Source organism: Aegilops tauschii, chromosome 4, assembly GCF_002575655.3.
Source record: "Aegilops tauschii subsp. strangulata cultivar AL8/78 chromosome 4, Aet v6.0, whole genome shotgun sequence".
In the NCBI taxonomy this organism is placed as follows: Eukaryota; Viridiplantae; Streptophyta; class Magnoliopsida; order Poales; family Poaceae; genus Aegilops; species Aegilops tauschii.
This window is the reverse complement of record NC_053038.3, coordinates 356,008,542-356,029,303: the sequence shown is the minus strand read 5'-3', so window position 1 is coordinate 356,029,303 and position 20,762 is coordinate 356,008,542. Positions and strand designations below refer to the sequence as shown.

At 47.1% G+C, this 20,762-nt stretch overlaps 3 protein-coding genes across 4 annotated transcripts; 1 reads left to right on the top strand and 2 right to left on the bottom strand.

Moving 5' to 3' along the window:
- Positions 1 to 558: 558 nt before the first annotated feature.
- Positions 559 to 13,884, top strand: LOC109780257 (DNA (cytosine-5)-methyltransferase CMT2). 2 transcript variants are annotated; one of them, XM_020338847.4, is made up of 21 exons: positions 559 to 2,577; positions 3,655 to 3,686; positions 3,779 to 3,872; positions 4,217 to 4,324; positions 4,467 to 4,586; positions 4,684 to 4,777; positions 5,065 to 5,258; positions 5,338 to 5,403; positions 5,509 to 5,742; positions 6,360 to 6,418; positions 6,487 to 6,553; positions 9,405 to 9,734; positions 9,856 to 9,924; positions 10,232 to 10,318; positions 10,396 to 10,483; positions 11,496 to 11,626; positions 11,703 to 11,807; positions 11,890 to 11,933; positions 12,026 to 12,095; positions 12,177 to 12,280; positions 13,269 to 13,884. In XM_020338847.4, exons 1-21 carry the CDS (start codon positions 679 to 681, stop codon positions 13,420 to 13,422), a joined length of 4,149 nt encoding a protein of 1,382 aa, XP_020194436.1. In that variant the 5' UTR covers positions 559 to 678; the 3' UTR covers positions 13,423 to 13,884. The 2 variants fall into 2 exon arrangements, 1 of the variants encoding a protein (XP_020194436.1); XR_002236973.4 differs by lacking the exon at positions 12,026 to 12,095 and having other exon boundaries at positions 11,890 to 11,920.
- Positions 13,885 to 16,651: 2,767 nt separating this feature from the next.
- Positions 16,652 to 17,782, bottom strand: LOC141021879 (uncharacterized). Its single transcript, XM_073497732.1, has one exon. It carries the CDS (start codon positions 17,780 to 17,782, stop codon positions 16,652 to 16,654), a length of 1,131 nt encoding a protein of 376 aa, XP_073353833.1.
- A 258-nt stretch (positions 17,783 to 18,040) lies between these two features.
- On the bottom strand, positions 18,041 to 19,468 carry LOC109780251 (uncharacterized). The gene has a single exon (XM_020338841.1). The coding sequence runs from the start codon at positions 19,466 to 19,468 to the stop codon at positions 18,041 to 18,043; it is 1,428 nt and encodes a 475-aa protein (XP_020194430.1).
- Between the last annotated feature and the right edge of the window lie 1,294 nt (positions 19,469 to 20,762).

Genomic DNA, 20,762 nt, shown 5'->3' with positions numbered 1-20,762 from the left:
CTTGTTTTATTAAATAAATAGACATAAAAAATTTAAATTTCCCACCTAAAATCTATGTCGACGATCATTAATGACTTGTTCGGAGACCAGGAGCATGGCACCTCCCAAGAGAGATGAGCTACTTTTCCCATGATTTTTAAACATTTACAATTGAACCTTCTCGTAGAAGTACTTTAATCATTCCTTTCATTATTGTTGTACAATTTGTCTAATTCACATCTAGATGTTTTTTAAGGATGCCACATCTAAGCTCCATAAATATATAATGCAGCAACAAGAAACAAAAAAAATAGGACAAAAAAAAAACCACAAACAGAATGGATATCAGCTTAGATGTGACATAAATATGTCACATCTAAATGTGTCCTAGACAGACCCATTGTTGTAACTCTTCATTTTATCATTAGACCATTATTTGATACAGTCCACTTATTGACCGACATTCTGATACCATAGTCTCCTAATTTCCCGAAGGAGTCTTGACCTCGTTGAAAAACAAGTTGTCTGGGAGCTTTATCAGCACCAACTACAAAAACAGCTAAATCCGAAAAGTTACCTGAAAAAGGAATTCAATCCAGGAAGCAAGCCGGGCTGTGAACTGACTACTGTACTGACCTCTGGCCACATCGATTGACTTTACCTAATTTGGTTGTTCGGTCCAGTCAGCCCCCTTCTCCCATGGAAACTCCGCCTCACAACCCCATCTCGCCCCCCTCCCCGCCCCCGGTCGCCGATGGCTCCCCGGCGGCCGACGCTGGGGCGGACGGGGAGGAGCCGGCGGGGGAATTCAGCGCGGGGCTCGAACCCCTGTGGTCGCTCCTCTTCGGCACCCCGGAGGAGCTGGAGCCCATGTGGTCGCCGCCCAGGGGATTCGACGTCGGCGCCGAGTTCGCCGCCGCGGCAGCGGGCCCGGATCCCCTGGTGGACGACGGAGGAGGGCCCTGGGACGGTGCCGAGTGGAGGTCAACGGGGCTCGTCGCCGGCGAGGGCGTGTCGGCGGCGACCCGGGCGCCATCCCCGCCCACCGCGGCGCCGGGCTTCGCGGAGTTCGAGCCCCCAGCGTCAGATTCATCGGAAGGCGCTCCAGGGGTGAGCCCGCTTGAACACCTTGATGATTATTCACGTATGCCGGAATCTCCGTCTACTCCTGTTGCTGTAGACATGCGGGAAAAGCTCGTGTTCGTCTTTGACTCCACGCCGGTGCCCGAGTCTCCTCCATCACCATGGGGGTCTTGCTTGGAAGCCAATCTAAAGGAGAATGCACCGACGTGCACGCTGAACACTATGTCGTCGCCTCCACAACTTCCGCCGGATGATGACGATTTGATGGAGGCAGAGGATGCCAAGTATTTCTCTCCTTCAGAGAATATTGCCTCAGCAAGCATGGCTGCTGTTGATTTGAACGCGGAATATGACCCCAAGGGGAATGCCGATGGTTGCGGTACCTCAGGTGCTACCAGTACAAATGACACATCCCTTTGGGGATCACGGAGGACTGTGAAGACCATGGCGGCAGCAAATGCCACACCTTCAGAACCGAAAGCACGCTCATCTAGATCCTCCAAGCGGCGCCCTGTGGACTCAGATCTGGGAAGAAGCAGCGTAAGGCACAACCTTTCTGTATCCACAACTAAGCCGATCAAAGAGACCACCACTACTGCACCAGACATAGTTGACAAGCTGATCAAAGAGATTACCAGTACTGCACCAAACACAGTTGACAAGCCGATCAAAGAGGCCACCACTACTGCACCAGCCACAGTTGATAAGCCGATCGAAGGGACTACCACTACTTCAGCAGACACAGTTGATAAGCTGATGAAAGAGACCACCACTACTTCACCAGACACATTTGACTTGCGCAACAGGGTGGAACAACATAGGTCAGCAGAAAATGTTAAGATGCAAAGCACCTCCAGTGGCCATGAGAACAAAGGAGGTGGTCTCAGTAATCAGATTGTAGTGGCTTTGCCAGCGGTGAATTATAGGTTCGCCAAGCGCGGCGGAGTCTCTGTTCGTGCCCCAAGGAAGACTAAGACAGCTGTAAAGGCATCATCGGTGGATTCAGACAGTGTACCACCTATCTCGCCAGTGGTAAACAGTGAACCTTCAATGCATAAAGCAGAGTCTAATCCTCATGTACGACCTAGCAAGTATGATCTTGACCCTGAGAACTGCTGGCCATCAGACAAAGTGGACAGTAGTGGTATTGTACCGTGCAATGCGGGGTTGATGAGTGCGGAGTCGCACGTGGTCAGTGAGATGCCCCAACAACATGATGGAAAATCTTCTAAGCCTCCAAGGGCAAAGAGGGCGAGGGTATCGACAGGTAAATGCTCGTCAAATTTGAAGAGGACAAAGAAAAATGGTGGCTCAATTTGCGAATCGCCAACTGTCACAACAATGCCAGATCCGAACAACAGTCCCAAAGTCATCATGGATAAGAAATTGGTTGATTCGGAAATGATGGATAGTGTTAATGGATCCTGTTGTTTTGTGGGGGAGGCAGTGCCGGAGGAGGAGGCTAGACAGAGGTGGCCTCACCGCTACGAGAAGAATCATCACTTTGTGGAGAAGGTAGGCATTTGGCTCCACTGTCTGCTCTTTGCATGGCTGCATCATATACTTGATATAAGAACGGGATATTTGTTGGTGCAGATTGATTCAGAATAAAAAAAATAGTTCTGTGGATTTTAAGGCTTGTCAAGAGTAGAATCTTTTACTAGAACTATACTCTCATGCTCATCACAGCAGTGCACAACCACAAATATAGCAAGGAGTGCTGATTAGTACACATGCAATTTAGTACCTTCCTAGCAACAATATCCAAGCATATAGGAAAACGTCAAAAAACATACATATCAAATGGGGTACATGTTAGAATTCACAATAGATAGTAGCAAGTAGCACCATAGAAGGGACTGTAGATAGCCGTTACTATTAGAGATGTATATAGTTTCCATTTTGGCTGTATAATATCCTGTTGTATAAGTGGTTTTCCTGCACATTGACCACACATGTACGTGCATATATACTGAAACGGAAATTATTTTTTAGTTCAAACCAGAAAATGAAGCTTTGATCATTGTTTTTTGCAAGTCTTCGAGCCTAATTGGTTTGGTGCCAATATTTGGTAAAATCAAAAGTAGCCAAGCAATTGCGAGTCAACATTTTGGACTTGCCAACAATTGGCATCAAATCAATTAGGCTCTTCATCTTTTATGCAGCCAGGGACACAGGAGTTACAGATAACTTTGGACAGTGGTTCAAACAAATGGACATTGAATGCCATATGATAAGAGAAGTGAACAAATGTCTTAAATCACATTGCTAGTGAGGTTGACTAGGTGAAAACCCAAAGAATGTTTGACTTGTGTAACACGAAGCATATAATTGCAGGAGAAATTGTATGAATAAACAGGAAAGGACCAACAATTTCTCTTGTGTGCGCAATAGCACAATCTTCTAAAGTTGTAATAATTAATAGTGTAATACCCACATGCATGTTGGCTTCATAATTTATAGAATCTTATATGGAATTTGTTATTCGTATACTAGTACATACTAGAAATATATACTCTGCCTTATGTTGGACTAGTAACAATTGAATTTTACGTAAGTAACGTTTTCTGCTTGTGGTTTCTCTGTTTGAAGGATAAGGGGAGCGATATCCAACCGTTTGCCAAGTAAGCAAAAATGCATTGTCTCTTATACTTTTTGCATGATTAGGTTGCTCCTGTTACCAGGCTAACAGCTATACGTCAACCTTGCATTACAGTGCTGGCAATGCTGTCTTGGATGTCAAATGTCACTATTTGCAAGCCAGCATATCTGGATCTACTTTATGCATTGGAGATTGTGCATTTGTGAAAGTGAGTTCATATTTCTATGCTAATATTTCTTTTATAGTTTTATATGTATCTTTATGGCTTATGCCTTCTTCATTTTTATGTCTTCTGAATTCATTAAATGTTTCAAAAAGTTTCCAAAAATCATAACTTATTGATCAATCTCATGCATTCTTTTTCCATTTTGTAGAGTTTTGCATCTTAGTGATCACGTTCATGTTTTTTTTGCAGAATCTTTATCTATATTTATCTAGACCTGATGCTTGATTACAAACATGTTTTTGTTATTGTGTTATATAAAATTAATATTTATGATGATGTCAAACACTTTGTTGTTGCACAACTCTAACAGGGTTAATCTTTTGCAGGGTCCAGAGGGAAAGCCAAATTACATAGGCAAGATACTGGAGTTCTTTGAAACAGTTGCCGGTGAATATTACTGCAGAGTGCAGTGGTTTTTCAGAGCTGAAGACACGGTGAGTTCTGTTGTCCTGGCTGTTTGACTGAGTTTCAGCTTATATGAAAGTTGATAATGGATTTTTTTTTTTGGTTTGAAGTTGATAATGCAATTTATTTTAGGATCTCTAACCATGTTTTCAACCTCTTATTTGTTCTCAGATCATGGAAGACCAAGCACAGTCTCATGACCCAAGGAGGCTCTTTTACTCAGATCTGAAGGACGACAATGCTCTAGACTGTATTGTCTCCAAAGTGTCAATTGTGCAAGTTTCTCCTTGTGTATGGCTTCATCTTGTATCTTAGATATTTTCTTGTCATGGCTGCTTTCCTAATATTTGTTCCAAGCGAGAAGTAATGTTATTTATTTATGTTACAGGTTGATAACCAGTCAAAGTCAATTCCTTCATCCCAATATTACTATGACATGAAGTACTCTCAGGACTACAGCACATTCTCTACCTTGGAAATGGGTTTGTTTTCTCAAACAACAGTGATACACATGTGGCTATGCATGAATTTAAGACCGAAAATACTTTATAGTGTCAATCAATTATGACCTGGATTTGAGAGCGGCTCTCCAAAATTTTGCTTTTGTTTCAAGTAGCTTTCAGATTTTGTTTTATTATTGTTAAGCTGGTCATAGTTTCTGAAATATTGTGTTTTATAATTTGCATTTTGTGTAGTTTCTGTTGTATCATCTGTTTCGTTGTTGTTATGAGCTTACCTCATTAGTCTGACTTTGTTTCACAAAATGCAGAAGATACACATGCTAAATTGCAATCAAGTCAAGTAAGTAGTATCAGTATGAAAAAGGAAGACTTCAATAAGACGCAAAAGTCTCATGTGCCAAATAAGAAGGAGCTCTCTTTGTTAGATCTGTACTGTGGTTGTGGTGGAATGTCAACTGGACTTTGTCTTGGGGCTCGTGGTGGCGGTGTGAATCTTGTGACGGTACTTCCACACGAACATCGTATATGTGTTATAACTTAGTAGATGCATGCTTTTTGAATGTTTTGCTCATTGTTTACAGAGATGGGCTGTTGATGATGATGAAGTTGCATGTGAAAGCTTCAGAATGAATCATCCAGAAACTCGGGTACTATGGCTTTCATAATTTCATGGCCCATGTAATATATTTTGCAGTATAGTTTTAATGCAATTTCTGACCCATTTTATACACACTGTCATGCTGCTTCAATAGGTCCGCAACGAAACTACCGATGATTTCCTTGAATTGCTGAAAGAATGGCAAAAGTTATGCAAACAATATGTGAAGGAAAGTGAAGTACAGGACAATGCTGACGCTATAACAGAATTTGGTAATGGGACTCCAGATGATTCTGCAGTCCCTCCTGAAGAGCTTGAAGTATGGAAGTTAGTTGATATTTGTTTTGGTGATCCCAATAATGTCAGAAAGCGCTGCTTATATTTTAAGGTTTGCGATGTTTATTGATTAGTTCCCTCTTCTTTTAAAATTATTATAACAGAGGCAGCTTAATTACTTGTCAGATCTACCAGTGGAAGCAGACAGTTCAAATCCCTAATTCCATTTGAATCAAACTAACACGCGATTGCTCCTGGGCCATATTTTTTATTTGCAATGGAATATACAGGTCTCATTAGGCTTAGTCCAAACCAAGGTAGAAGATAATATTATGAGCCACTTTAGTCACTATAAATATCCCTCCATTATACTCCCTCTGTTCGGAAATAACTGACGCGAGGAGACAAGATTTGGAACTGTCGGTTCAAAATCTCGTGTCCTCGCATCAGTTATTTCTAATGGAGGGAGTAGCTATTATCTATTATAAAGGGGACCCTGACTGGTCCTTCAATTTGTCAAACAGCCACCAAGTATTTCCGTTTAGATTTTTTACCAACAACGGAACATATAAATGATTTCCTATCAAATAAGTAAGTTCACCCTCTTGCCTTAACCCTGTAGCAAAGCTCTTCCATATGTCAATAGATCACATGCTTTTCTTCCTTTTTGTTCATATATGCTTTTATGCTGAACTAAATTTGCTATTTTATTATGCAATATGTATGCAGGTCCGTTGGAAGGGTTATGGCCCTAATGATGACACGTGGGAGCCAATTGAAGGATTAGGGTATGCAATTTTTTATCTTACCAAGACTCATTTTACGTAATATGAACAGTTCCACTTTTAAAATGCAGGAACTGCAATGACGCAATTAAGGATTTTGTTATTGAAGGTCATAAGCGAAAGATACTACCACTTCCTGTGAGTGTTATTCTTCAAAGTCTGCTTTGGTGAAATTAAGTATACTGAGTATATGACTGTCAACTAGCAGATGAGATCTCCCCGAAAAAGGAAACTAAACATAGATAAAAAAAAACCAAGTACGACTTAATATTTGACCGTCAAATAGAGATCCAAGAACACATTGCGAAGACCTCTATGCAATTTTGACATGATGCAGATTTTTTTTTTGAAGAATATGATGCAGAATTCTTGTGGCTATACCTTCCCTTTGTGCTCCCATGTTATAAATAGTAAGCGAGATCATGTGGGTTCTATTATGTGGGGACAGCAGTATAGGATATATGTTCTCGTCTGCTTTATGCAATAGTCAGGGGTCTCCAGCACAGCCTTGTGCGGCCCACACAGCTAGGGGCGCACCCCTTGCATTGTCCTCCAAGAACATATATCCTTTTGTTATCCCAAAAAAGAATTGTATTTCCTTATTTTGCGGCTGTCTCCATCTATATGTAAGGAGACCCCTGACTATTGCATAAAGCAGACGAGAAGTTGCCCTAATCTCTCCAGGCCTGCAGCCTGCAGCAACAATGCCAGCCCAGCCGAACCTCTCTCTCATTACAGCTCAGAATGATTTTGATATCAAAGCCGGCGATCTCTGTTGCACATGCTACCATGGGTGAACCTATGAACTTCAACGACTGCGTCTCTGTTGCCACCCTCAAGGAGTTCACCGAGCACCCGCCATTGCGCACCTGAAAAAAAACCCAGGCCTGGAGGTTTCTCTGCACGCATATGCGACAGCGACCGCTGTTGTCGACACTGCCAACATCCAGCGACCCCCCCCCCCCCCCCCCCCCCCCCCCCCCCCGTAGCTGCATCCACTGCGGTCCTTGCGGCCATGCTGGGTGCACAGGAGAAGCTTCTGTCGCCCTGATCGATGTTACCGGAGGGGTGGCGTGGCCGCATCATCGACGATCACGGCGATAGTCACCCTCAGCGGCTTGCAAGTTGGTGTTCCCAACCAATGGTGCCGAGGGTGACACGCTCTACTTGGCTTCATCAATGTGAGCAATGCTTTGTAGGTCGGCGCACACTGGCAAGCGCGAAGGCGTGGTTAGCGTCCTACCACCTGATGGGTTTGGCAAAACTGTTATACTGCCACAAGGAGCGCAAGCATGGCCAACCCTCCTGAGAGGACTTCACCGCGCATATCAGCCGACGCTCTGGTCCACCATCGGGCAGCAACCCGTTTGGCGAGATTATTTTGCTTACCACTTTGGTATGCCAACTACCAGAAACAATTTCTAGCCCTCAATCTTGTGTTCCAAGGTCTTCCCCGGAGACGAGGAATGCGGCATCTTTATAAACGGCCTTGACGTGCCCCTCAAGGTCCAATTTCTCATCCTCAAGCCAACAACGCTTGAGGATGCCATGGAGTCGCATGCTCGTCTGAGCAACTGGTGCCGTGCATGACTGCCGCCCAGCCAAGTCTGTCAGGTCGCTCATCCCATCCAGCCGCTCGCTTGCGGGCCCCAACCGAGGAATTCCTCGGTGTGCTACGTTGCGTCCTGGCCGTTCAAGAGCTATCTTCGAGAGATAATACGTTATCACTTTCCCAAGCAAAAAAGAGCATCTATGACCCCTTTAAAAGTTCAAATTTTTAGCTTGAAGATTTGTTATAACTATTGACTTTATTTCTTTATTTCCCCTTCTATTTTTGAGGGGTTACTATTTTCTCGCGCACACACACACAGCCACTGCTGATGAAGCCGCCTCCTCATCTACTCCCACTGGTTCATAGCCTTGTCCCAATCTTCCCTCACGACCTCACCTCATGATCATATACAGTGGATCGGGAGTCAGAATGAACCACACATCTAACTCATATATCTATCACAGTGGCAACCTACGTGGTACTTGTTTCGTAGGTCAGCCTTTTTTCTGCTTGTTTGAAGACACAGAAACTTTGTGGCTTGATCATCCACTGCGTGCACACGGACACTAGCACTACCACGACAAATCAAAATTCACATAACATCTTCACATAAGTAGAGCTATTACAGCAGCAAGCTATGTGCTGCTTGTTTGATAGGTCATATATCGAAGAAACCCGTGCCATATCGCTGCCACCGCCACCTCCACACCAAGTGTTTTGTCATCTGCCCATTCAAGGTGGATTTGTCAGGCACACCACGTCCCTCTCTGCCTAGGTGGATTTGCCACTGCCCATTGGACCACCTTAACCTCTCCATGGTGTAAAGGTCAATACTTGTCATGACTGCTGTCACTCTGCAGTATTGTTGATAGAGTGTACTTTGGTGCTTGTGAGTTCAGACTGAAACAAGGACATGGGGAAAGACAGATGTTTTAGTAGGATTTGGCATGGTGATTAGCAGTAATGGATGCAGTGGGAGAGAGATGATCAGAGGAATACGAGGGAGAGAGACTTGAGAGAAGACGGGGAGAAAGACTGACATGCCGCCCTGTTATTTTATTGGCTGCTTTATTAGAAGATGTCTTGAATGGGCAAACATGTTGCATCCATGTCAGTCAAAACCGCTCTGGAATGAGTCAAGGTTGAATAAGTGAACGGTTTTGATACTTCAAGGTTGCAATCTAGATAGGTTTTGTTCAACCCCCCCCCCCCCCCCCCCCCTCTCCAAAAAACCCGTTTTGGGTTCTCGTGCCGTAATCTAGGGAAGAAAAAGGACCTTTTAAATCGAAGTTGATATGTTATTTCTGTTATGATCTCACTTATATCACATTATAATTCTTGTAGTATTTGGGCCCATGTAAATTCTTTCTTTCATGCTTGCTATGGCTTAATTGGTTAATATTTCTTTTTTCATATCTTGTTTGTCTATGTTTTCAGGGTGCTGTTGATGTTGTATGTGGTGGTCCACCATGCCAAGGCATTAGTGGCTACAACCGCAATAGAGAATTTGATGAACCATTTAAGTGTGAAAAAAACAAGCAGATTATTGTCTTTATGGATATCATTCAATTTTTGAGGCCCAAATACGTCTGCATGGAAAATGTCCTTGATATATTGAAGTTTGCTGATGCAACACTTGCAAGATATGCTCTAAGTCGCCTAATTGGTATGCATTACCAATCCAAACTAGGGATCATGGCTGCTGGATGTTATGGCCTTCCACAATTTAGGATGCGTGTATTTTTATTGGGCTGTCATCCTGAAGAGGCAAGTATGATTTTCTTGTATTTTATTAACTGGGACACTGGGAGCCAGCCCTATTGAAAAATCATGTTCTGATATTGGAAAATTACTTTATTGTTGCCTAATTACCATTTTTACTCTGTAGAAATTGCCCCCATTTCCTCTGCCTACACATGGAGCGATTGTGAAGAATAGTTGTCCATTGGCTTTTGAGGTAACCATGAATTGATGAAATTTGGTCTGTGATAAAAAGATAGCGTGTATTTGTATGGAACAATTTCAGTTCACTCTTTGTATCTCACAATATTACCTGTCAAAAATGAGGACGTGCTTTCTCTGGCATGCTTACTGCATTTTATGTTTATAGTTTACACTCGTTCTATGTTTTGTACTCTGCTTGTTTTGCTTGTCCATCTGGGAATTTCCACATGTTGATGCCTGTTATGATGTCTTTGTTTTTTCAGCTAGGAAGAGTATTCAGACCTCCAGTGTAAGCCTGACACATTTTTTTAATCTTGTAGCGTAATTTGGTTGGGTGGTCTGACAGCACGGCAGTACAACTAGAGACGCCAATTGTCCTTGAAGACATTCTTTCAGATCTTCCAAAAGTAATTGACAATCTTATAGAGTTCTTAAATCTCTAATTTTAATACCTTTTGGTTCATAAGCTGTTGTAAACTGTTAGGTGGGAAATGCGGAAGATCGTGATGAAATGCCATATGTAAAGGCCCCTCAAACGGAATTCCAAAGATATATTCGGACATTTAGTTCTGGTGGGCCCCTACACTTTAATCTTCTTCTATGCTTTATCGTATTGTCTGACCTACACCAAGTGGGACCATCATTCACTATGTCTGCAGGGTTAGCCTAGAAAACTGAGGAATGCAGCATACGAGGCTTCTCGTCTTTTCCTTTCTGTATCAAGTCGGTTATTTATCTTCTGAAGATACTAATTGTTGAGATAGGAAATAGTTTAGGGTTGTTAGGCAAATCTGATACGACGTGAAGATCAAGTTTGAGTCACCATACAATGGACCTGTCAACCGCGCGACGGTGCGCAGCCATCCTGCACCACTACACTCTCAGGAGCGTAGGTTGTGAGTTGTGACCCTTTGGTGGAAGGAGGGAGAGGGGAAGGTTTTTTTGCATTGTATAAAACCAATTTTGTTCAGTACTAATGGTAGGGAAACTCAGGAAAAATAACATAATTCGATTGAAAACTATTGATAACATCAGCTGGTGGTGCAAAGTGTCTTGTTTTGTTTTTCCAGTAGTTTAGGGTTTGGGAGTCCCTTAGGGTGTGTTTGGTTGATGCCCAGACTAGCCCTACCAAATGTTGGCAAGAGTTGACTTGCCAATTTGGCCAAGGAATCCCTCACCCTCATTTGGCCATTTATTTGGCAAGAACCTGTGTGAGGAAGGGGTGGACATCCATCGGCAACCAAAAATTTGGCAATAAAGCAAACAGTGACCAAGATTTGATAGGCAGCCAATTTTTTTGGCAGGGCTAGTGTGGGCAGCAAACCAAACAGACCCTTTCCTTGTACTGTATATTTGCCCTTTGGGTTGTTGGATATAAGCAGTCTTCATTTGAGCCTTTCTCCAGTATTGGCATGTTGGATGTCATAAACTAAATTTAGAAGGGTATCACATAATTTGCTTGTTTTGTTTTTTCCTGTAGTTTCCGTAGTTTTTATTTAGTACCAAACCTTTTGTTAACCAAGTCCGTTGATGGTCCTTTATCGTAATTCTGTCTGAAACTCGCATAAATTTCTTCCACTGCAGAAGTGCAGGGTCCCAAATCTCATGCTGCAAAATCTAAGTCAAAAAAATCTAAGCCAAAATTGTATGACCATCGGCCATTGGCACTGGGTAATGATAACTACTTAAGGGTTTTGCAAATTCCCAAGAAAAAGGTTTGTCGAGAAACTTATATGTTAGCATTTCATCTTTGATAAATCATTCCCTTCGATCTCACCAATCCTATTCCAGGGAGCTAATTTTAGAGACCTTCCGGGAGTCATAGTTGGTTCTGACAATGTAGCTAAACTGGATCCAACAAAGGAAAGAGTGCTTTTACCATCCGGTCGTCCTCTGGTAAGATGCTCAAGATACACCATACTTCTCTGTATGTGCAATTTAAAACTTGCCAGGTTGTGATTTCGTATTTTCATTTCAGGTGCTTGATTGTGTACTAACATACGAGGATGGTAGATGCTTAAGGTTCGTTTCAGTTGGTTTTAGAAGTACACTGCTATTTCATGGATATGGTTTCTTGTTTCTGATTTAACTGTTTCTTGTATGATGTATTGTAGACCTTTTGGCCGCTTATGGTGGGATGAGGTAGTCGGAACTGTACTGACATGTCCAAATATTCGTATGCAGGTTACTATGATTCTATCTTCTTTATTCACTTGGCTCATAATTTTAAAATATCTCATAAGAAACTAAGAGAGTGTGTTTCAGGCCTTGATACATCCTGCGCAGGACAGACTGCTCACTGTTCGTGAAAGTGCTCGATTGCAAGGTTTTCCTGATAGCTACAGGTTTCGTGGAACAGTCAAAGACAGGTACTTGCTTATGTTGTTTCTGTAAGTTATCACGTCTAAATGGTTGAGTACTTCAATTTCTTGTAATACTCTATTCCTAAATAGTTGCAACCCACTACTTTTTTTCCCTATCCATGCAGCCCTGCCACATCAGCAAGTCATGCATCCCCACTAAACTTATTTTCCTGCCATCTTCTTAAGCCACGCCATCAGGTCCACTAATTGCAATTAGGAGGCTGCTTGGTTTGGTCCAAAAAATTGGCTTGCCAATCTTTAGGCAAGCCAAAAAATTGGCTACCAATTGGTTGGTCACCAACGTACTTAGCCAACCAATCAAAACTTACCAAACATTGGCAAGATTTGGAATTGCCAAATGTATGACAAACTTTGACTCCTATGCTTAATGCAGAGCCTTTCCCCTTCCCTTTGCTGCATGCCTTGTCTTCTCCATCCCCAATGGTTGCACATATACTCCCCTCATCCCCGGCCTCGCTGCCCATAATCTCCTTGCCTCCGTGCAACAACACCGCCACCACTCCTTTTGTTATGGCGCTGCTAGAAGGAGGGCGCGAGAGGGCCGGCCGGGGGCCTTTTTGCCCACGGCCGGGCAAGAGGGAAGGGATTTCCTTCTTAATTCTTGCTTGATTAGATTGATACATCTCATCTCTTTATATAGAGAGGTTTACTTGACTCCCAAGCAAGGCTTACTTGACCCCTAAGCAAGCGACCCTTATCTCTAATTAACCCTAAGACCAACGGGCTATACCGCCAGCCCAGGCCATTAGGCCCATTACGTACTCTTAACACCTTTCATAAAGGTCATTTGTTGAGGCCGTCATATAGAATTCTCAGCATAGTCCGTATGCCATACTCAATATGAATTCAAACTGTTTCTAATGATTTCCCGCAGCAAGGTGTGGGGCATATTTAGTGTACATAAGATTATATTATGATATTTAGGTACTGGCCTGTAGCATAAATGTTAACATGTGATAGAGCCTGGCTGCAGGTATCGCCAGATTGGAAATGCTGTGGCCGTACCCGTTGGCCGTGCACTTGGGTTTGCCTTGGCCATGGCCAATCTGAACAAGACTGGAAATGATCCCCTCATGGTGCTACCACCCAAGTTTGCATTCTCTCATAATATAGAAGGTACTCCTTAGTCAGACTGGCAAAACCTAACGGTTGACTTGCCACTTGTCCACCCGGGTTTAAGTCCCGTCTTCTCCGTTCATTCTCTGCTAGAAAAGCTGGGTCATCGTTGCACCTCATGGTCGTGAATATCATTAGGACTCGTGAATATCGTTAGGGCATGCCCATTTTAACATAAGTCTTGATTCATTTTATTGCCATGTTGTACCTTGTAACATCTTAGTTTCTTAGAAGTTTCCGTAGGCAGGTGTAAGTTGCTCAGTAAGGTTTCTCCTGTGAGAACCTTGTGTTGTACTGTAAAAGAATGTATGTATCATAACTTTGTCACATACATTTGTTAGAAGCTCACATGGCAGGTGTAGGTGGCTGCAGTGGAGTTCCTCTGCCTTTGTTGTACTATAAACGACAGTATGTATGTATGTATGTATAGACAAGTTGAGTGGTCAGGGGAATAAAATGTACACCTTCTGACGTGTTGGTGGTGTTCTATACTTCTATGTATTTTCCTGTGAGTGAACGTAAGAAACGCCTAAGAGCATCTTCAACAAATGATGTAAAACTGGTTTCCTAAATTTTTTTTTTTGAAAGATCCAGCTCGGCTGGCTTGCATTGATTTAGCAGAGGGGTGAAAGAATACAGGGTTTGATCAAAGCGATCAAAAGGATAAAACGGAAAAGAAGATGAAGAAAAACGACATGAGGGGGTGGTTTTACCCCCCCCCCCCCCCCCCCCAACCCCCGTTCTTTGGCTTCAGGTTTTATCTCGCGCCAAAATCCCCGAACGGGGGCTCCAGTGCCTTGGCTCCGGCGAGCCGCCATTGCTCTAAGTTTTCCCTGATCGCCCCCCGAACGGGGGCTCCAGTGCCTTGGCTCCGGCGAGCCGCCATTGCTCTAAGTTTTCCCTGATCGCCCTGGTGATGTTCGATGCCTTTGCTTCTTTCGCCCTGAAAACGTTGTTGTTCCTTGCGTTCCATAGCTCCCAGGTTGTGGCCATGATCATGGTTCGAACCCCTTTCTTATCCTCTTTTCTTGTGCGGGCCATGATTTGCTTGGTCGCCGCGGGTGTGGATGTTTGCTCCCTTTGCTGGGGGGCAAGGGAGGCGCAATCTTTTCAAGATGCAACTGCATCCCACACTTCTCTGGAGATAGAGCAATTCCAGAAAAGATGAACTGACGTTTCCAGATTTCTTCTGCAGAAATGGCAGAAGTAGGAGTTTGGCCATCCGCGGCGCTGTAGCCTATCGTTGCACCATAACCGATCCAAGTGGAGCAGCCACGAGAAAATTTTGATCTTGGCAGGGGCCCATGCCTTCCAGATTGTGTTCTTCATGTGTGTGGGAGGGGTGCCAGTGAATTGTGTTTTATAAGCCGCACTGGTGGAGTAGATGCCATTGCCGCTCGCTGTCCATCTGATCTTGTCTTGCAGGTGCTCTGCTAGAGCTTGCCCTTGGTCTCTGATCAGTCTTGCAAGAGAGACTACGTCGGTCACTATATTTTCCCAGCTTTCATGCCGAACATCTCTGATCCACTGGTCATTTCTAAGTGCCTCCGCTACCGTCCTTGTCTTCTTTCTTGAGATTCTGTACAGGGCAGGGAAACAGTTGCAAAGAGGAGCGCCGCCCAGCCAATTGCATGTCCAGAACTTTGCGGTTTGCCCGTCCCCAATGACGACCCTGGTAGTCCTGGCAAAAAGGTTTTTGTCTTCCTGATCGCAGGGTGTGGGGAACTCCCTCCATGGTCTGTCCGGTTGCGCCCAGGACAGCCACAGCCATCTCAGACGAAGAGCTCTGCCGAAGTGATGTAGGTCTTGAATCCCTAATCCTCCATTCTCGATCGGCGAACAAATTGTGTTCCAGTTTACTTTGCACTTCCCTCCCGACAGCTCCTCTTCCCGCGCCTAGAGAAACTTGCGCCTCGTCTTGTCTATTTCCTTGAGGAGTTTTTTTGGCATACGAAGAACAGTCATGGCGAAAGTTGGCATTGCAGATAGAACACTGCGTACCAGCACTCTTCTTCCGGCCATGTTCATTGACTTTCCCTTCCAGCCTGCTAGCCGTGATCTAATCCTATCTAAGATGAATTGGAGATGCACTATCCTAATTCTACCCGTGCAGATTGGTAGCCCTAGATACGTCATTGGGAAGCCTACCACCACTCCACCAAAATCTTGGAGAATATCGTCTAGGTTTAGGTTGTCACACCTAATTGGAGCAACCGTAGATTTCTCCTGGTTTAATCGCAGGCCAGTTGCTTCTCCGAAGAGGTGTAGGATGTTCAGAAGCTTTGATACTTCTTCTTTCACAGGGTTTGCGAAGATGACTGCGTCGTCGGCGTATAGACTAATTCTCATACTAGTTCCTCTACCTGGGAGGGGCGCCAGGGTGCCCTGGGCTGCAGCTGCCGCCAGCAGATGATGGAGAGGGTCGATCGCCAAGATAAACAACAAGGGGGATAGAGGGTCACCCTGCCGTAGCCCCTGGCGGTGGGAGATGGACGGCCCGTTGTCACCATTTAGTAAGCAAGAGGACGATGCCGTGGACAGCAGGAGTGATACCCAATCTCTCCATCTAGCACTGAAACCCAGGTGCTGAAGAAGCTCTAGGATGTATTCCCAGGAGACTGAATCGAAGGCTTTTGCGATATCTAATTTGAACAGCAGAGCAGGTTTTCTGTTCCTATGAAGAGCCTTTACGCATCCTTGGACGTAGAGGAAACTATCATGGATGCATTTTCCTTTCTGGAAAGCTGATTGCGCCGGAGAGAGTATCGTTGGAATTATCGCTGCTAGTCTCATCGACAGAACTTTTGTGATGAGTTTTACAACTGAGTTGATCAAACTGATTGGTCTGAAGTGCTTCACTTCAATTGCAGCCTCCTTTTAGGCAGGAGAGATATGAACGCCTTGTTGATCTCATGAAAGTTTTCTCCCGCAAGGTGATAGAATTTCCTGAACACTTCCATAATATCTTCTTTGATGATGTTCCAGCTTGCTCTGAAGAATTGGCCGGTGAAACCGTCTGGCCCAGGAGCTTTTTCAGTCGGAGACGCCACGATCGCAGCCCAAACCTCGCCTTCCGTAAAGGGGTTGTCCAAACCTTGAGCTGGTATCCTTGGGAGCTGCAGTTCATTCCAATTCAAGGTGAAATGCCGTTGTCTTGATGTGCCTAGGGCCTCTGCGAAGTGCTCATGTATTTCTTCAGTTTTTGCTGCATGTTCAGTTACTATTGTTCCTTCTCTAGTTCTAAGCATGTGAATGTGGTTCTTCTTCTTGCATTGCATTTAGCATGAAATTTTTTTGTGCTAGCGTCCCTGCCCGAAGCCATTTCACCCTGGAAGCTTGCCTTTTTCTGGCCCTCTCAATCGCGGCAAGCCCCAGCACTTTGGTCTTCAGAAGCTTTCTGAGATTGAACTCTTCCGCCGTTAGAGCTCTTTTTTCCTGAGCAATGTCAAGCTGCAAAATGACCTCGTTTGCTATGTGGAACTGCAATTTTGTTTTGCTGAAAAGTGATCTGCTCCAGATTTTAAGATCCTTTGCTACTCTCTGCATCTTAATCTTGATCCTGACAAAAGGGCAATCATGGTTGACAGGCCTCTCCCAGGCGTGCTGGACAGTTTCAGAGTAGTGTGGGTGTTGAGGCCAGAAATTTTCAAATCTGAATCTGGCCTTTCGTGGCTGACAATCTGCACGGGACATGATTAGGGGGCAATGATCAGAGAAGGAAGTTGATTCAGCGTGCAGCATGTAGCCATCATGCAGAATTTCCCAGTCTGGGTTGCAGAAGAATTTATCTATGCTGCACAGACTTGGATTTTCTCTTTCGTTACTCCAGGTGAAACGCCGGTTTTTGCACTTGATCTCTCTCAGCCCTGCAAAATCAAGTGCTCTTCTGAATCTGCCCATCAATCTTCTATTCAGATGCTGATTGTTCTTGTCTCTTGCTTCATATATCATGTTGAAATCTCCGGTTATCAGCCAGGCTTGCCCTAATGGAGGCGCACAACTTGACATTTCCTGCAGAAAATCTTCTCTGATCCCGTCGTCATTTGGACCATAGACTGTGGTTAACCAGAACTGAATGTTCGTTCCCAATTCCTTCACTTTGGCTGTGATTGTAAACCGTCCAATGGAGTGTGATTCGACCTCAACAATCTCTTTGTTCCAAAAAATGGCAGCTCCCCCTCTTGTGCCCATAGCAGGTAGCACTGCACAGCCTTGTAGCATTGGGCCGCCGATTTCCTTTGCTATACCCGTCGTCCACACTTCCACCTTCGTCTCTTGCAGCGTCAGGATTGCTGTCTTGAGCGTTGTGGCCACCTCACAGATCGCTGAGCGCTTAGCTAGAGCGTTGATGCCCCTAACGTTCCACGACATGATGCTGCAATTGTTACTAATCATGGGGACACAAAGATTTGCTCCGATGACTAACATTACTATTGCAGGAAACAAATTGTGAACAGTACACCACCACACTTGCCGGGGGGCGACGACGGCCACCAACAGGCCCAAAACCCCGTCGTCGTCTAACTAAGCATCCTACCTTGGAACTAAACATGGAATAAAAACCTAACTCTGAACTGGCGTGAAACCAGCCGTCGACGGAGACTACATGGAAACTAAACATGGAGGAAACTACTCAGCCGCCTTGGCTGCACCATCAGGGCCATGAGCTGCCGCTGCGATCTTCAGAGCGTTGACGTCGAGGTTTGTCAGCTTTGCAATGGTCTGAATGTCTGCATCCGTCAGCGGCTCGTTGAAGCGCTTGATCAGCCTTGCCGCAATCTCCGGGGTCATCTTGTCGCCTGGACCAAGCTCGCCGAGCTCCTTGACAAGACGAAGCGCCGCTCTCTGAGACACCGGGACAGTGGAGCTGGCCGCTGCTTGTCTTGCACTGCGCCTGGATGGAACAGAAACGGCCCTGGATTTGGGAGGAGCCGACGTGCGCTTCTGCTTCGGGGTGGTGAGCACTGGGGGCTGAATGTTGCTGAAGAGCTGCAGCGCCTCAGAATCCGCCTGAATCTTCATGTGGTTTACTCTCTCCGTGACCGCCTCCATGGCCTGGAGCTCGATCGTAGCAGTCGTGGGCTGTGTGACGCAGGGCATGACGTTGGGGAGCAGAGCAGTGGGCAGCATCGTCGGAGGAGACATCTGAGGAGATGTAGCGTCGTCGGAGTTGAAGTCGAGCGGGCTGGACAGAGCCTCCAGCATGGCATTCTCGAACTCGAGCTGCATGCAGTCGGTGCGCGGGGGAGGCTCGAGCGTGCGTCCCGAGTCCGAGAAGGAGAAGAACTGCGCCACTGGGTCCTCTTCGGGTGGTGGTGGCGGAGCGCGCGGCTGGAGCGAAAGCGGAGGGGTCGCGCGGAGCAGAGACGCGTCAGGGGCCGGTGGAGATGCACGCTCAACCGAGCGGCCCCGGCTGGAGCGTCGCTGACGTGATGCAGGGGTCCTGCTCCTGTGCCGTGGCGCCTCTGAGACCGGCATCTTGCTCTTGCCGGTCCTGCCACGGGCCAGGAGCGTGTCGCGCCAGGAGCGGCCTCCATGACTTCCATGGCCTTCATTGTCGTGGTCACGCCGGTCTCCCAAGATCGGGAAGCTGCTGCAGCCCCCGGAGGAAACGCGGGTGACACCGCGCCTGTTCTTGGACTGGCCATCTTCGACTCCCTCCACCCAGGTGCCCGGAATGGTCCATGGCAACGGGTGGTCGTCTTCCTCTCCTGATGACGGAAGCCCGCTCTGGCCGGAGTGCGAAGATCGCGGCGAGAGCGGGGTCCAGTCCTCTACCCTATCTACGTGGATGAGGAGGTCGTAGCGGTGGACATTCGGCGGCGGGGGCACGTTGAATTCCGGCGGGGAGAAGCCTAGGATCTGGTCGACGCGGCCTGCGCCGCGCTTGAGCACCCAGAGCGCCCTCTCCGTCGGGATGTGCGCGGCGTCCCACGCCCACAGCCAGCACGCGAACGTCTTGGTGTGGCCGCGCTCGTTGGTGCGGCTGTCGAGGCGGTCGATGCAGCCGAAGTCGCCGAAGGCCTTTTCCGCCCCCTCCAGGCTCCAAAGCTGCATGGGCAGGTCCTCGACGACGATGCGGACGTGGAGCGTGAGCTTGAGGATGGCTGCGTGATCGTCAGGGTTCCACGCGCGGATGAAGTACTTGCAGCCTTCAACCTTGAGGACGCCGCGACGGACGGCGTTGTCCCGGTGCGCCGGCAGGTCGAAGTGCACCAGGAAGGCCTCCGGGTGGTGCGCCGTCACCCGCAGCTGATGGGGCGGAGTGCGGAGCTGCTCGTCGAAGGCTTTCCCCACTGCCATGGGGGACATGGAGTGCGCGCAGTCTGCCGCCGTGAGAGTCACCGCGTGCTGGCGCAGGATGTACTCCGCGTGCTCGATGGCCGGAGGGGAGACCACCATCTTGTTGCTCGAGCGTGGCCTTCTGGACGGGTCGGTGTGGTAGGAGCGCTCCATGGCCGCGGCGGGAGCTGGGATGGCCGCGGCAGGGGAGGGGAGTGGCGGGTCGAAACAGAGGCGCTCCCGCACCGGGATCCGGGGTTGAGGCGGACGGATTCTGGCATGGACGGCCCCTCCTGGGCCGCCGTTGCGAGGGTTCCGCGGGCACTCTCGGCCGAAGTGACCTTGCAGCTCACAGATGATGCATCGGAGAGGATCACGACAATCTTTGCCGCGGTGGAGCTTGCTCAGGCAACGGAAACACTTGCCCTTGAAGCGGCTTAAAAAGGCCTCCCGCCCCTTGGAGGAGGTGCGCCCGCGAGACTGGTCCAAGCGGAGAGCCTGGCGGCGCGCGCCATTGCCCGACGTGCCCTCCCCAGTCCGCCGGTTTTTCCGCGATCTGACCGCCGTCCATCCCTCTTCTTCCTCGGAGTGGGAAATGCAGAGCTGACTTACCGGGGCGACTACTATGGATTTAAGGCGTTGCAGACCATCGGGGAGGAGAGGCGCAGGCGTGCCCCGCGGTCCGAAGGGTGGAGCTGGGTTGGATGCCTCTCCCCGGAGCAGGATTCGCGGCGGAGCCGCCGGATCTGGAGACCGCGTGCTCGGGGAGGGGGGCCAGCGGGCCGAGGCAGGGGACGGACCGCTGCGGTGAGGCCGCCCCGCGCCAGGCCGAGGACTGCCGCTCCTGCAACCGCTGGATCCGCGGCTGCGAGCCATCAAGGCGAGCGGGCTGGGTGGGTGGCCGCCGCGGCCGGAGCGGCCAGCGGCGCGGGGGGGGGGGGGGAGCGGGGAGCGTGAATACTGCCAAGATTTTGGAATATGGACAGCTGCAGGCTTCTAATTTTTTTTGCCTTTCTCTTTGGCCGGTGCTAGGCGTCATCCGGCTGATTTCTTCAGGAAATCCGTCGGG

Bases quoted from the DNA above. Each gene is read 5' to 3' on its own strand.
- LOC109780257 (XM_020338847.4), top strand. From the start codon at position 679: ATGGAAACTCCGCCTCACAACCCCATCTCGCCCCCCTCCCCGCCCCCG. The intron at 5,259-5,337 runs GTACTTCCACAC...CATTGTTTACAG, and splicing joins GCGGTGTGAATCTTGTGACG to AGATGGGCTGTTGATGATGA. The intron at 11,808-11,889 runs GTAAGATGCTCA...TTTTCATTTCAG, and splicing joins TACCATCCGGTCGTCCTCTG to GTGCTTGATTGTGTACTAAC.
- LOC109780251 (XM_020338841.1), bottom strand. From the start codon at position 19,468: ATGCAGCTTTGGAGCCTGGAGGGGGCGGAAAAGGCCTTCGGCGACTTC.
- LOC141021879 (XM_073497732.1), bottom strand. From the start codon at position 17,782: ATGTCGTGGAACGTTAGGGGCATCAACGCTCTAGCTAAGCGCTCAGCG.